Here is a 17,413-nt window from a genome sequence, read left to right on the forward strand (position 1 = left end):
GAAGAAGAGTCCAATGTGACTCCATGCTTTTCTTAATTCACACTAATGAATAAAGCATGTGTTCCTATGGACTGGTGTACTAGAACTGTGTGTATGTGTGTGTATTTTCTTTCAGAACACTCAGATTTGATGCACAAAACACGTTTATTAGCTGTTGGTAGAATTTTTCTCTTGACCTTGACATGTGGGAATACAACGAAACGCTTTAAAATGTGAAATTGTAGCAGAAAAAGAAGCAGAAGTGATTGTGAAACCCAACACGGCTCTGGACATGGTAAAAAACGAGATCACAAACATCACAAATGGCAGAAAACGGATGCAAAACATGGATTTTCCTCAAAAGGAAATGGCAATTGTTAAAACTATTATTGTTTTGAAGAAAATTGAGCAGAAATTGCAATCCGACACTGAATATCGCCTCACGTGCAGAAATATGACATTTACACACACTTGTCTTAATAAAAATGGGTGGTCTGAGAAACAGAAATGTCAATTCTCGCGCAAAATCTGACGTAAAAAAAGGCGATATGACGGACTTCACCTTCTGAAGTGCAATTATGACACGGACTAAACCAAAGGTAGGCAACTTTTATCACAGTGGGGCCAAAAAATGCGTTTGTCTGATCGAATGGTCACATGATCAACATTCATGTTAGCATTTACAATAATGACCAATCTGAGCATTAATGTGTTTTTGGAGTCATTGTGTATTCGTGCTGTCAATTTGCAGGGTTTTTTTGGTAGTATTTTTTGTGTATTTCTGTTGTCGTTTTGCTTGTTTGTTAGTACTGTGGGTTTGCAGAGTCATTTTTCTTGTTTTTTTGGTACTTTTGTTGTCATTTTGTACATTTTTGTAATTTTGTGCATTACTGTTGTATTGTTCATTTTTGTCGTAGTTTTGTGCGTGTTTCTCTTGTCTTTTACTGTATTGTCCAGCAATGTTCTAAGTATTTGTATTTTTTAATGATTTTGTATTTTTCTGTCATTTTGTACGTTTACTTTGTGGGCCGCATAAAATTAGACCAAGGGCCGCATGTGGCCCCCGGGCCGCCAGTTGCCTATGTCTGGACTAAACCCTCAACCACATGTTTTGGGACAAAATCACACATTTTCACCACATTTTTGTTTTGTTTTTTTTTTACTAAAACGGGTGGTCTATTGTTAGCATTAGCATGTGTAGCAGACAGCTAGATGTCAAATCTCATGTGATCTGTGTGGTTTTTTTTTTTGTTTAATTTGTGTAGAAATATGAAAATATTTACCTAAATTAATGGAATCAAGCATGTTTTGTACGAGTTAAGAAAGTTTAACAGCCTGTAATTCTTTGCTGTAATCATTTAAATGAAATATTGGTTCCTTTTGATCTTAATGTTTGCTGCAGCTACTATTGTTGGTGTTAAACTACCACTCATACATCTATGTTTGTATTTGGACTGATTTCCTCTTGGTCTTGGTGATGTTGAGAAAAGTGCATCCGTGTTACATGATGTCCTGCTGGTGCTGCGTCGACTCACTGACCACCTGCAGGGAGACACGCGACTGTTAGCGATGTAGCTAATATGAGATGTTCAAAGTGCGGTCGGCGTGCAAACACCTCTCCATCTCGGGTCTCGATGGTCTTGATGAGGACTGTTTTCTTTGAGAGCATCTCTGAGGAACGCTGCTGCTCAGGACTGGTTTCTAATCCAACACACAGTCATTTTATTTACCTCATAAGGACAAAACAAACAAAAGCAGACATGGGTAACTGGCCCCGGGTCTAAATAAGTGTGGCCCCAAAGTAAATGTACTAAAGGACTAAAAACACAAAATGACACAATAATACACAAAACTAAATGAATGAAAACACACAAAATTACACAATACACGAAACTAAATAAATAAAAACACAAAATTACACAATAATACACAAACTAAATAACTAAAAACTCACAAAATGACAATATTACACAAAACAAAGTGACTAAAAACACAAAATTACACAGCAAAATGACTGAAAACACACAAAATGACAATAATACACAAAACTAATTGACTAAAAACTCACAAAATGACAATACACAAAACTAAATGACTAAAAACACACAAAACTAAATGACTAAACACTCACAAAATTACACAAGACTAAATAAAAACACACAAAATTACACAATTATACACAAAACGAAATGAATAAAAACACAAAATTACAGAAAAATACACAAAACTAAATGAATAAAAACACACAAAATTACACAATTATACACAAAACTAAATGAATAAAAACACACAAAATTACAGAAAAATACACAAAACAAACTATGCCAGTAAAATACAGCAATGAAAACATAACAAATAAACACAACAACATGAAATAACCACAAAATTAAAGAAAAATACACAAATTAATAGCATATAACACAAAGTGATACCAAAAACGGACAAAAATTGAAACAAACAACAAAGATACACAAAATGAAAAAAAAAACATGTAAAATCAACCCAAAAACACTACAAACGACAATAAAATGACAGATAAACACACAAAACAACAACAAACACACACAAAACCTAACATACAAAATTCTCCAACCACACAAATCCTTTGATGTTTCCCGTGTTAATGCTCTGATTGGTCATTATTCTAATGCAGAGGTGTGTTCCATAAAGGAGAATTAACGAACTCTGAGTCTATCCTTAAACTCTGGGTCAACATACCCAGCGGTGGGAAACTCTAGGTATCAGATTCCATTACAGCTGGTATGAAGTGGGTTAACCAACCCTGAGTATGTAAACCTTGGATTACTTGCATGCACGCACGCGATAAAAAGCTATCATCAATGGATCGAAGGTTACACGAACTACCATGGTAACCACCCAGAAGAGAGTGATTTATTCACCCTGATAGGTGAAATAAGTCGGTGTTTGAGGAATATGAGCCTGTTCTAAAGGTGTGTTCACACTGAGCGCACCTTGAGTGACTATAGTGGCTTAAATCACCTGTGATTAGTCACACTTTTTGGTCCTTCTATCATTTTATCGCGTCAGTGACGTGACGAGCGGGGAATAATATGAATAAAATGTGTTTGAGGAGACGTGGCAGCAGCATAGGATGGCTGCATAGAGAGCCCTCCCGTTACACTGGATATAAAGACAGTGACTGCCGCTTGATATCGAATCAATTATATTGATTTTTAATGTAATATTGTTGCCAGAGTCATTTCAACGTCCAAAAAATATGTCATAAAAAAACTGAAGCGGGACGCGAACCCGCGACCCATCGCTTTGAAAAGCAGTGTCATAATTCTCAGCGCCATCATAACTTCAAAGTTGCGTGAACTATATATCAAACTGTATAACAATATAAAACAACGATCGAGCCTTAAAAGTGGATTCATTTAAATTGTTATAAAGAAAACTACAGTTTGCACAAAAAAGAAAAAAAAAACATAAAGCAACACATCATTAGTAATGATGAGCCCCAACATACAGAGTTTGAACAGTTGTCCATTAGAACAATATCCCACTTTATTGTCTTTAACCGTGTATTTATTCAGTAAATCACATGTTTCTGATGATTCTGTTGGTGGGAAATGAAAGAGTGAGACGTACGTACCTCTGAAACTGAGGCTGGAGAAGGTCTGCACAGGTAAAGCAATCCTGAAAGCAGATTTAATATGTACATTTATACCTTTTTATCAGATTATTGGCTGGAAAAAGCAACTTCTTCACCAAAGTTCTACACAAAACATGGTAAAGAAAGCCTTGTAATATTTCCTCGGACATTGTTCTTCAGAGACATGACCAGAACAAAGAACTCATAGACTCACATTATTAGTGAGGATGCAGGATGTGCTGCATGTTTTGTAATCCTTTTTTGTATTTGAAATTCTGTATGTTTTGTAATTTTGTGTATTTTTGCTGTCGTTTAATACATTTTTCTTCGAGTAATTTAGTGTTTTTTTCTGTAATTTTTATGTTTTGTAATAATTTTATGTAATTTTGCTGTTGTTTTGTATGTTTTTGTAGGCAATTTGTGTATTTTGTATGTTTTTGTATTTTGTGTTTTCTGTAGTCATCTCCTATATTTTTCTCTTTGTGTATTTTTGCTGTTGTTTTGCATGTTTTGAAGTCATTTTGTTATTTTCCTGTGAGTTTGAATGTTTTGTAATCATTTTTTGTATTTGTAATTGTGTAATTTTGCTGTGGTTTAATACATTTTTCTTGTAGTAATTTAGTGTTTTGTCTGTAACTTTAATGTTTTGTAATCATTTTGTGTATTTTTCTGTGATTTTGTAATCGTTTTCTGTATTTTTGCAGTTGGTTTGTATGTTTTTCTCATCATCTCCTGTATTTTTCTCTACGTTTTGTAATCGTTTTGTGTATTTTTTGCTGTTCTGCATGTTTTGTAGTCATTTTGTGTATTTTCCTGAGTTTGTATGTTTTGTAATAATTTTATGTATTTGTAATTTTGTACTTTTGAAATTTTGCGTATATTTGCTGTGGTTTAATACATATTTCTTGTAGTACTTTTTGGAGTCATCTACTGTATTTTTTTCTCAAATTTTTACATTTTGTAATCAATTTGTGTATTTTTGCTGTTGTTTCGTATGTTTTTGTAGTCATTTTGTGTATTTTTCTGTGATTTTGTAATAATTTTGTGTATTTTTCTGTGAAAGTTTGTATGTTTTGTAATAATTGTTTGTTTTTGTGGTTTTGCATGTTTGTAATTTTGTGTATATTTGCTGTTGTTTAATACATTTTTCTTGCAGTAATTTTGTGTTTTGTCTGTAATTTTAATGTTTTGTAATCATTTTATGCATTTTTGCTGTTGTTTCGTATGCTTTTGTAATCATTTTGTGTATATTTTTGTCATTTTCTGCATTTACTTGGAGGGCCACACAACATGCATGTGGCCCCTGGGTCATGGGTTCCTCACCTGCTCTCCTCTCCTTCCAGAAGCTTCCTGTAGGTGGCGATCTCCACGTCCAACGCCATCTTGATGTTGAGCAGGTCCTGGTACTCGCGGAGGTGACGGGCCATCTCGTCCTTCATGTTGGCGATTTCGCCCTCCAGCCTGGCGATGGTGTCCTGGAAGTTTCCGGCCTCGCGTCCGTGACGGTCCTCCATGTCCCGCATCTGCCTCATCAGGGACTCGTTCTGGAAGGTTCAGGGCAGAGCAGCTCGGAGTTTGACAGGATGACGTTTAAAGGCAGGTGCAGGCGTGTGAGGGACGTACGCTTCCTTTCAGGGAGTCGATTTCACACGTGTACGACTGGATCTGGTGTCGAAACTCCATGGTCTCCTGTCGAGCCTGCTTCAGCGCCTCGTTGTTCTTACTCACCGACTGGTTAAGGTCTGACACCTGCAGGGTTCAGAGGTCAAAGGTCACTCAACCTGCTCGTCCCCCCAATTTTGTTCATCCCCCAAAGTAAAGGCACAAAGTGACTCCAGAAACACACCACATGACAGATAAATTGACAAAATGACAACAAAAATACACGTTACAGCAATATAAACACAACATCCACAAAAAATACGCTTAGTATACAAAACAACAAAATAAAAACACTCATAACACACAAAACAATAACAGAAATACACAAAATGACTCCAAATATACACAAAAATGACAACAAAAATGCACAATAATAAGAGGAAAATAATTAAAACAAAAATACAAAACAACAACAAAAGTGCATAAATTAAAAATACACAAAACGTAAACTAAAATACAAAAAAAATGACTCATAACACAAACAAATTAAAAGTATACCCAAAGCCATTGTTGTTTCCTGTGTTAATGCTCAGAACACACAAAAAGACAAACTAAATATACATAAAATGACTACAAAATACACTGAAAAAGACAAAGGCAAAATGACACCCCTGATGAAAAAACACACACACAAAAAAAAAAACAATCACAAAAGCATCGGAAAAATACACAAAATTTCTCCCAAACTTTCTAAACTTTCTTTTTATTCTGTCTAACTGAGAAACACACACATCAGCACCATCCATTTAATACAGGCGATGTGCTCAGGTGCTACCGTCTTGACCTGAGGACCCCTGTAGCCACTGAGCTGCCCCCGATGTTGCCTGTGTGCATCCTCCGCTTTGTAACCGTAATCACCGTCCAATATAAACAGTGTGCTTCATAATCTCAAAATGAATGTGCTGTGGGGGCGTGTTTTCCAAAGGAGTTAGTTGACATTCTTACTGCTGCTTCCAAATTACAGAGAACCTTCCTTTATGTAATCATTTTGTTACTATTTTGTATATTTTTGTAGTCATTTTGTGTAGTTTTGCTGTTCTTTGTATGTTTTCGTAGTCATTTTTATGTATTTTGTAGTCTTTTTTGGTATTTTTCTGTGATTTTGTGTGTTTTCTAATAATTTTGTGTATTTTTGCTGTTGTTTCGAATGTTTTTGTAGTCATTTAGTGTATTTTTCGGTGATTCTGTATGTTTAAGTACTCATTTGTTACTATTATGTGTAATTTAACTCTTGTTTTGTATGTTTTTATAGTCCTTTTTGGTATATTTCTGTGATTTTGTGTGTTTTCTAATCATTTTGTGAATTTTTTGCTGTTGTTTTGTATGTTTTCGTAGTCATTTATATGTATTTTGTAGTCTTTTTTGGTATTTTTCTGTAATTTTTACATTTTGTGTATTTTTGCTGTGAGTAACTCTATAACTACATTCATCATCACCTTCACAAATTCAACCAGATTTGGGCCCCTGACCAGAGCTTTCCTGCGTCTCTGATCACTTTTAACTGGGTGGACCAGTCTCACCTTTGACTTGTACCAGTCCTCTGCTTCGGAGATGTTCTTGGCGGCGATGCCCTCGTACTGGGCCCTGATGTCCCTCAGTGCTGCTGTCAGGTCTGGTTTGGACATGTCCATCTGAACCTGGACCTGAGTCTCCTGCATCTGAGTCTGCAGTTCTCTGATCTCCTGCAGGGGGAGCCAGAGTGTCACTGTAAATGTGTGTTTATTAAAAGGATCTTCCACTTTTTTTACAAATGTGGTCCCAAATGTTGCAATTGTTCTGGTTTGTGATCTGTGCTGGAAATAACATGGACCCAGAATCATAGGCGGGGCTTGAGAATCTTTCCAGGGCAGGCAAAAGAAAAAATAGAATTAAATATATAGAGCGTCTTGAGATTCGCACCAACCACAATGTGTGTAACATATACAATAATGCAAAAATGTGCGTTGACGCGTTGTTTAAAACATCCACCGTCCTGAATACAGGTCAAAACGCATGTTCTCACTCATTTACGCTCTTAGGGATTAAATGTTTCTCAAATACAGCAGCATATCACAAGTATCATCTACCATTCAAAAGCTTACAATTTTCAGTTTTTAACCATATAAACCATTTTAAAACACAACCATCACAGCAAACACACTCAATTATTGTGTCAAACTTGGAAAAATAAATGGCGACATAAACAAGCCAGCACTCCTCACCTTTAAAGTGACACCATGTCTTACTGAATCCATATATTCCATCAAAAGTGTCTCAAAATCTTGCTGTTTTGAGCAAGACCTTCAAAAATCCAATGAATCCCAGCATTTAGTCCAAAATACAGTAAAACTGCTGTAAAAAAAAAAAAAAAGTAACGTCCTATTTACAAGAAAAAAGCAGCTCTGGCCTGTGACTGTGTCATTAAAAATCACCATTTTTGGATTAATGTTGTAAATTCATGATAAAATGAGGTCAGCGGCAACTTTCTGCTTTAATTTTTCTGCCGTACCATACATGAACTGTTGGAAGCAGAGTCGCTTCACCATTTATATTGTGATGAAAAATTGCACAATAGACGAAGCACCAAGTCACATGACTCGAGTGAAAAATATAGTATTTTTCAAAGAACAACAAATTAATTAATATATATTGTGTTTTATGGCACTTAAAATATTTGTATATTATGTACATTATATTAAGAATTGTATTTTTTCAAATGAATTTGGAAAAACTGTAATGAAAACTTTTGACCACTAGGGGGATTCTCACGGGTCTAAATGTTGTAAAGAATGAATGAAATCACACATTCTATACCTCTCCGTAATCCTAAGAAACTCAGCTAAAGCTGTAGCTAACTCACATTCAAAACAAAAGACCACAGCACACACACCAGGCCATTATGTTCAAAGAGGGAAAAGGCTCGGCAAACTCGCCTTTTTCCACTGCTGTGAGTCTTAAAATAAACACAGAGCTCTATAACAAGAGCCTACGTGAAACTACAGGCTGAGCTGAATCCACTAATATACAGGTCGGGTATGTTACGTGCCAAAACAATGCCACAAAATCAGAAAATACACAACGGAAAAAGTCAGCAAAGAAGATAAATTGTGTCTTACCTTTGCTGTTTCTGATCAAAAGTTTCTCCAGTCTGCATAAAACTCCATATTTTGATAAATCCAAATTGTGTAGTCAGACAGATACCGTCATTACACACATCTGATCACTTCTCAGCTAAGAAATTTGTCCAATGAAAGCATATCTTAGTGTCAAATATTCTGATTGGTCAAAGCATAGCTCAATAAGAGCCATGCGTAACGGCACCAAAGAGTGGAACCAAAAATAGCATTACGCATGGCACAGCAGAAACCTGAATAAAATTGGATATGTGTTCATTTCAAGCCAAACTGCACCACCTAGTGGTCAAACATAAGATGAACAATGATTGGAATCAATTTGACTGACATATTACAGTTACAAAGTTGTGGGAAACTTTGGCACAGTTGTGCCTCCTGAACTTTTTTGTACAAAAACATGTGTATCTTTGCCTTAATGTTTTAATATTACCACCAAACTTGCTGCAGTTGATGTCCATACATTAGTTTAATTATTTCTGCTTTTATAGCCTTCGATAATGAGAATTGGCTTCATACTTGATGTAAATCACTAGTTTTTTTTGGGTGGACTACAGATTTCTGTATTTATAAGATGATTTATTGTAACTCAGTACCATATATTTCCAAAATTTCACAGGGTCCTACTTCAATCAGAACAGAAATAATAATATTAATAAATTTTATTTGTAATGCACTTTATATTTGATTCCAAATCTCAAAGTGCTACAGGATTAAAAAAAGATAAAATAATAACAAATAAATAAAACACAAACACAAATTAGCCATGTAGGCCATGTAGAAGCTTAGAAAAACATTATTTGTTATGGGTATGTGATTTTCGGTGAAAAGTGGCTGGGGCTTAAGAGGTTAAAAGGCAATAGAAGGATTCTGGGATGTTTTTGTCAGCACAGATCATGGTTACCTCCTCGTGGATCTTCTTCAGGAAGGCGATCTCCTCCTGCAGAGTCTCGATGCGTCTCTCCAAGTCCAGACGAGCGAGCGTGGCTGCATCCACATCCTAGAACGTGTGTGTGAGTCAGACTTGAAGGGAAGGTTTTAGGATCGTTGGCCCTCAGCAGGGAACACTCACCGCCCTGAAAGCAGCCAGGTTATTCTCAGCTTCTTCTTTCTGAAGGATTTCCTCCTGCAGCCTGTAGGACAGAGACACTGGATATTTAAAAATATCAAATTAAAGCAAAAGAAGAACCAGTTAAAAAATGCTATTATTATTATTAATGAACATACATGCAAAATATTTGACTTTAATATCAACTAATCAGAATAAATCAAAATAAAGAAATGTGAAGAAATAAATTTAATAACGCTAAATATTCTAATATTAATATGAACATGTAAACCGTTATACATTTTTTCCAGAGTAAACTAGAAGCTGCACTGGTAACAATTAAAAGCCCAGTTCTGATTATTGGCACAACTTCCTGGAAGTTGTGTGAAACTATAATAATAACAACAAAATGTAAATGGTAAATGAACTTGATTTTATATAGCGCTTTATCACCACACTGAAGCAGTCTCAAAGCGCTTTACATATCAGCTCATTCACCCAATCACTCTCACATTCACACACCAGTGGGACAGGACTGCCGTGCAAGGCGCTAGTCGACCACTGGGAGCAACTTAGGGTTCAGTGTCTTGCCCAAGGACACTTCGACACATAGTCAGGTACTGGGATCAAACCCCCAAACTCTCGATCAGAAGACGACCCTCTACCACCTGAGCCACGGTCGCCCGTGACATTTCAATAATAGGTCCTTAATTAGTAGTTCAAATAAATTCAATAATGATAAGTGTTTTTTTTTTTAACAAATAATACAACTTATTTATGGCCCGCTGTTTAAGCAGCCATGCATTCATACTTTCTAGTTAAGTTTTCTCATGATAATGAGATCATTTTCTGGTATTTATATTTTTTGCTTTTAGAAAAAGCACAAACAAAGAAACTGGCAGAATCTAAGATATGTCGTTAGTGTTTGCTCACGGCGCAGTCTTGTGTTTCTGGGTGGGTTAGCTTAGCTTAGTTAGCTTTATTCCATCTCTGTCAACCTGTTTGTGGGAACTTTGGGTGGATCTGACAGAGGAACTTGCACTGGTTCACAAGGTTTTTAGGGGCATTCTTGGTTAAATTAAGGTCAATTGCTAATTCCCACATGTGAATTTATCATTTTTATCGTGGAATGACATATTCTTACCAGTAGGAATGTTTCTGAAGATATATGTCCCGCTAATCACGTGCATACAGCTCTGAACACAGATATATAGAAGAAGAAATGAGCCACTCCACATGCAACACAATGTTCAGCTCCGTCCACAGCTTGAAGAAGACGGTGATGACGGAACCGACAATTGTCGGAGATTAATTCCGTTATCAATTTTAGTCGACTAATTGTAATCGACTCCAACAAGTACTTTGACATTCTTTGACCAACTTCAGATATACAACTCAACCTTTTCGGCTCCTGACCTCCAAAATAAAAGTGCCAGTGACCGACACTGTACCCAGTAGGGGTGGGAATTAGAATAGTAGCATGTGCGATATTTTATCAATTATCGTCAAAAATATTCTCACCGGTAAGAATATGTCATCCCACGATATAAACGATAAATTCCCATGTCGGATATTATCGAGGGTCACCAGCCATTTGTCCCTCAATTTAGCCAAGAATGCCCCAAAACACCTTGTTCCAGGCCAAAAGTATCCCTGGAGCGAAACGCTGTTCACGGCAGCTCCGTAGCGAAGCCTCCGAGGCAGCGGTGTGCACCACCACCGCTTCCGCCCCTCAACCCTCACACACCCACAGACTACGTCACGACTACCAGACAACAAAGTGAACCAGTCCAAGTTCCTCCGTCAGATCCACCCAAAATTCCACAAACGGGGGGACAGAGATGTTGTATCAGACAAAGTTGTATCAGAACATCCCTATTTATTTCACTTGCTGACAGTGGTTTCTGTCACCACTAGAGGGCAGTGTGTAATTTGTAGCAACGCTAGTTTCCAATGTTGTGGAGCTGTTAGAATTTTTCTTTTTAATATACCCCCCAATGACAATTTGCGTACCCCACTTTGGGAACTGGGAAGTATATGACTGGATGACGATGTGATGCGTCACCAGTTGAACTTATACAGCAACATTATCTCCAGCATGTTAAGGTGACAAGTCCAGTGTAAACCTCAGCAGTGAGAAGAATCACAGACCCGGAGCAGCTCCTGTCTCTCCTTTTATAGTCCACAACACTGCAAACACAGTCCTGGTGGAGAGTTTTTCAGAATAAACACTTTAATAAAAGTTAGAGCAGATCTTTGGAGTTGGAGTGGATTTTTAATGTTTTTTTTAAGCTGCGTTATTGAGCTTTCCTTTCAATTTATGAACAGATTTTGATTTTATTTGGGTTTTTTGTTGTGTTTTAAAGGTGGATTTCCCTGCTATGGGAATCCTGTGACCCCGTTTTTGGAGACATTTGTGATTCTTCTGGTTTTCAGTGGCTCCATTCCTTCAACTTTTTGTCATTTCAACTTTCTTTGGGGCTGCTATGTTTGATAGATTTGATCTTTAGTGAGTCCTTGTTGGGTTTATTGTCACGTGACAGGTTTTTCATCACAGTTTTGGTCAACTCCATTTTTTTTAAAGTGATAATAACTATAAACTATGACTAATCAAAAAAACCAACAACACGCAAACAACAATTTGATAAAAAATACATTTTATTTTCATTAACTAATAAAAACGAAACTATAATTTCGTCACGAGATGAAATCCAATCAGTCTCTGTTAATTAACATTAATACCACCATATCAATCAATCAATCAATCAATCAATCTTTATTTGTATAGCGCCAAATCATAACCAATGGTATCTCAAGGCACTTTACAGTAGAGCAGTCTTAAGGACGGACTCTTCATTTTATGGATACACACATATGCATATATACGTATATACACATACATATGTATCCCACACCCAACATGAATTCATCATGGCGGCAAGGAAAACCTTCTGTTAAGCAGCAGGAACCTTGTGTGGATCCCATTCCTATGATGAACAGCCATCCACGTTATGCTGTGTTGGGTGTGTGCAGAGAAAAGGGTGGAGACAGAGCCGCTGAGTCTCTGTAACTCCACACTGAGGATCCCACGGACCTGCAAGACAAAAGCCAGAAGGAGTACAGGAGCAAACACACAAGGGAAGAAGCAGACATAGAGGGAGTGTTTGAAAGAGGAATGGGACCCTCTCCGGTCCCTCTCTAACCTAAATGACCTCTCTCTTAACGCCCTCTCCAACTTCTCTCCAATTGAGCATGCCAGACCCCCCCACCGGCAGTCTATGCCTATTGCATCTTAACTATGAGCTATGAGCTGGTTCCTAACTAAAAGCTTTACCAAAGAGGAATGTTTTGAGCCTAACCTTAAAGGTAGAGAGGGTGTCTGCCCCCCGAACCGTGGTTGGTAGATGGTTCCAGAGAAGTGGGGCCTGATAACTGAAAGCTCTTCCTCCTATACTACTTTTAGAGATGAATGGAACAACGAGTAGTCCAGCATTTTGAGAGCGTAGTGTTCTGGGGGGATTGTATGGCACTACAAGCTCCTTGAGATAGACTGGTGCCTGTCCATTTAGGGCTTTATAAGTGAGAAGAAGAATCTTGAATTCTATTCTATATTTTATGGGAAGCCAATACAGAGAGGCTAATACAGGAGTAATGTGATCTCTTCTCCTAGTTTTAGTCAGTACACGTGCTGCAGCATTTTGAACCAGCTGAAGTGTCTTAAGCGACTTATACAGTATCAGGTTGATAAACAGTGATCAAATCATTTTTAAAAATGCATTAACTCCTATGCTTAAGTAAGGAAGCAGATTATTTTCTAAATTTCGAATTTTATCTTGTATTTTCGACTTTAATCTTCAACATTTTGACTTTATTCTTGATTCGACCAAAATTATTTTCTCCATCAAAATTGGCCCTAATGTGCTTCCGTGCTTTATATTTTAGTTGACTATATCTACAACAGATTTTGTCGCCTAAAACAGGGTCAATTACATTCTTCAGTTACAATTACATTTTCAATTATCCATGTTCAATTACATTCTTCAGTTACAATTACATTTTCAATTATCCATGTTCAATTACATTCTTCAGTTACAACTACATTTTCAATTATCCATGTTCAATTACATTCTTCAGTAACAATTACATTTTCAATTATCCATGTTCAATTACATTGTTCAGTTACAATTACATTTTCAATTATCCATGTTCAATTACATTCTTCAGTTACAATTACATTTTCAATTATCCATGTTCAATTACATTCTTCAGTTACAACTACATTTTCAATTATCCATGTTCAATTACATTCTTCAGTAACAATTACATTTTCAATTATCCATGTTCAATTACAATTCAGTTATGTTTATAGTGACCAGTGACCAGCCTTTTTCCCAATTACAAATAATGATTATTTTTTAATCCCCTGAAAGTCAATTACAATTACATTCTTAATTACTAAAGTTCAATTACAATTGATCACAATTACTGAGTATAAAATAAATGAGCCCATAAAACATAACCATCTTGCGTTAGCTTTGTGATTAGGGCCGGGACAACGCGTCGACGTCATCGATGACGTCGACGCAAAAAATCTGCTGATGCGTCGTCCGACCAAAACAAAGATGGCGGTGTTGGAGAATAACTTACACGAGTGGCTCCTCCAAGTTTCAAAAGTGCAACGCAGTGAAGGCACTCGCTTGTTTGTCGAAAGCACCTGTTCCCCGTAACTCTTGGCAGCGCGTCGACTCGACAAGAAGGAAACACCCGCCTCGACATCAGCACACGCGATGAGAGAACACATTTTATACATACCACTGTGATGCCCTACTAGTCTGTCCTGATTTGTAAATTAAACACAATGTATGTTTGCTGCACACATAGGCATCTATTGGAGTTTTTCCTTTGCAGTCTGACCTTTTATTTTTCCCTTAAACTTCCTTAAGGACAACACACACACACACACACACACACACACACACACACACACACACAATTCTTAAGGTAAAAGGAAAGTTTATTTTAATGCTTCTTCTAACCCTGAATGCATTATTTTGTACTTTTATATTATTATATTTATATTATATTTTGGAATTTTGAGTTGAAAAGCAATAAACATATTGCAATGTTAAGGAATCCATGCTTATTGTTTTTATTTTATTTTAGATATGTAAATCAACATGTATAAATTACTTTTAGTCAATTAATGGGGAGATAATCAATAATCGAATTGATGCATCAAAAAAATAATTGTTCGATTAATCGTTTAAAAAATGATCGTTTATCCCAGCCCTATTTGTAATACATTATCTATCATCTAATTTGTTTTTTATCCCAAGTTTTGCAATAAATTAAATAATAATTGACAGATTTTATTGAATTTTCATGCCGATTACAATTGCAAAGTCAATCCAATTATGATTACAACACCAACAGATTTTTCAAATTACAATTACAATTATAATTATCCCATAAGTGTAATTAACTATCAATTATAATTATAACCTTAATATCATTTAGTTGACTAAACTAGGCTATAGAGGGCTAAGGACTTTTCACTAAACTATCCCACAATGCATTGTGGGAAATCTAGAAAAGTCCAAACCCCTCTATATCTGAATTAGTGCTGATGATTTAACTAAATGTCATTTTAAAGTTAGTTTTTTCCGTGTGAAGTGTTTTGGTTCCCACCTGGTTTTGAGCTGGTCCAGGTCGTCGGCCATGTTGTCCCGCTCCACCTCCAGCCGAGCCCTGTGATTGGTCAGGATCTCCACCTGCCTCCTCAGCTGGTTCATCTCGTCCTCGAACAGGTCGGAGATGTGGGTCGGCTCTCGTCCTCTGAGCCGCTCCACTTCCACGTTCAGAGCTCGGTTCTGCTGCTCCAGGAAGCGAACCTTCTCGATGTAGCAGGCGAAGCGGTCGTTGAGGTGCTGAAGTTCCGCCTTCTCGTTGGTCCTGGTGGTCAGAAACTCCTGGTTGAGGGCGTCGGCCAGGCTGAAGTCCAGCGTCTCGCCCAGGCCTGCGTAGGAACGCGTTGCGGCCAGCGGGCGCCGGGCGGAGGCGGAGCCGGAGGAGGAGAGGCGGTAGGCGGGCGAGGAGCCGGAGCGGCTCACCTGGTAGACTCTGGAGCTCACATGGCTCCCGGCTCCGCTGAGGGACGGAGAGGCATAGGCGCCCTGACCGAAGGTCCGTCTGTAGGAGGAGGTCTGAGAGGAGCTGAAGGAGGCCATGCTGAAGGTAGAGGCTCAGCTCTGCTTCAGGACATTTATAGCGTCTCTTCTGTTCAGCTCCACCTCCTCCAAACATCTCCACTAACATTCATGGCTGTCACTTTGCTCTGCACTTGACCTTTTCTCCATTCAACTGTTGATTTGTTCAGCTTTTACGTTCTTTCACTCTTTTTATTTATTTTTTCCTTCGGAGGATTTAGTTTTCAAGTTGTTTTCTGAGTTTTTATCACGTGATGATGCAGGAGGCATCCTCACCTTTGTTATCACTTATAAGTTCACTCCTCCTACACTGTTTGTCCGATTTTGACAAATAAGCTATTGAAAAAGTCAGAAAATTCCCGAGATTTATGCTTGTACTTTTATAATTTGTAACTTTTAAACTTTTTGAATAATTGATTTTTTTCTTTCTTTCCCATTCATTTCTGTTGGAAATTTCAGGGTTTTTTTCCCCAACTTTTAACCCATTCATCCCCAGCCATTCTTCAACTGATTCTGAACTTTTTAACTCATTATTTTTTAACCCATTACAACTTGTTCTCAACCTTATTGTTAATGTTCAGCTAAAGTGCTGATGTTTGACGATTGTTAACGCTATGCTAATGCTACTGCTAAGCTAATGCAGTGCCAGCACCTGCATCCTCACAAGAGATGACCGATATGGATTTATTTTTTTAGGGCCGAGGCCGCAACCGATCTTTTCTGTCCATTCATTTTGTAATCAAGTGGAATGAAACAGTATTTAGTGCAGTGGTTCCCAACATTCTTTGGATTGTGACCCCATTTTTATATCACATTTTTTCTAGAATTTGTTTTTGATCATGTTTCCTCTCTCTCTCTCTCTCTCTCTCTCTCTCTCTCTCTCTCTCTCTCTCTCTCTCTCTCTCTCTCTCTCTCTCTCTCATCTCTACCCCATGTAGTTTCATTGCGTACCCCTAGGGGTACATGTACCCCCATTTGAGAAACACTGTTTAGTGCAGCGTTTCTCAAATGGAGGTACGAGGGCACTACAGGGGATACTGTAGAGAGGGGAAATTTAACAAATGAAAGCATTAAAAAGATGGTGTTTTTGTTTATTTTTAGTTAAAAATGATAATCATGCTAAATATTACCAGCAACTCACAAAATGACAACAAAAACACAGAAAATAAGATAAAAAATATACTGGATGATAAAATGAACAAACAACAAAAAAATACACAAAATGACACAAAAAAGTCACACACTAAGAGATTGAAATACTTACTATTTCCATCGACACACAAAACGATAAAGACGTACTAAATGAGAGAAAAACACACAAGATCACAATAAAATACACAAAAATAACAGAAACATACAAAACGACACCGACAAAAGAATTTAAATAATACGAACAACACACAAAATAAGAGAATAATATACTGAATGATAAAAAAGAGCAGACAAACAACAACAAAATACACAATATGTGATATGTTCCCACAAATATGTCAGCTATTGTCTGTAGCAGACATTTCCACGTTGGGTTTTAATTTATTTATTTAATTTAATATGTAACCAGTAGGGATGTAACGATTCACTCAACTCCCGATACGATTCGATTCACGATACTGGGTTCACGATACGATTTTCTTACGATTTATTTTACAAAATGGGAATGTTGACAAATGACTGAAAAATATTCCTTTATTTTTTTGGGGAAAATACTATACTATTTTCCTTTTATTTTTCATTGTCAAAAGAATCCCTTGATAAACTATTCAAAATGATGCAATTTAACTAAAAATAAATC

At 37.1% G+C, this 17,413-nt stretch overlaps 1 protein-coding gene across 1 annotated transcript; it reads right to left on the reverse strand.

Moving 5' to 3' along the window:
• Window positions 1-1,075: 1,075 nt before the first annotated feature.
• On the reverse strand, window positions 1,076-15,698 carry desmb (desmin b). Its single transcript, XM_028469186.1, has 9 exons — window positions 15,104-15,698; window positions 9,440-9,500; window positions 9,272-9,367; window positions 6,778-6,939; window positions 5,219-5,344; window positions 4,919-5,139; window positions 3,596-3,639; window positions 1,595-1,680; window positions 1,076-1,521 (listed from the first exon to the last, which is right to left on the reverse strand). Exons 1-9 carry the CDS (start codon window positions 15,640-15,642, stop codon window positions 1,480-1,482), a joined length of 1,377 nt encoding a protein of 458 aa, XP_028324987.1. The 5' UTR covers window positions 15,643-15,698; the 3' UTR covers window positions 1,076-1,479.
• Between the last annotated feature and the right edge of the window lie 1,715 nt (window positions 15,699-17,413).

The sequence above is a fragment of the Gouania willdenowi genome, chromosome 2, assembly GCF_900634775.1.
Source record: "Gouania willdenowi chromosome 2, fGouWil2.1, whole genome shotgun sequence".
Taxonomy (NCBI): domain Eukaryota; kingdom Metazoa; phylum Chordata; class Actinopteri; order Blenniiformes; family Gobiesocidae; genus Gouania; species Gouania willdenowi.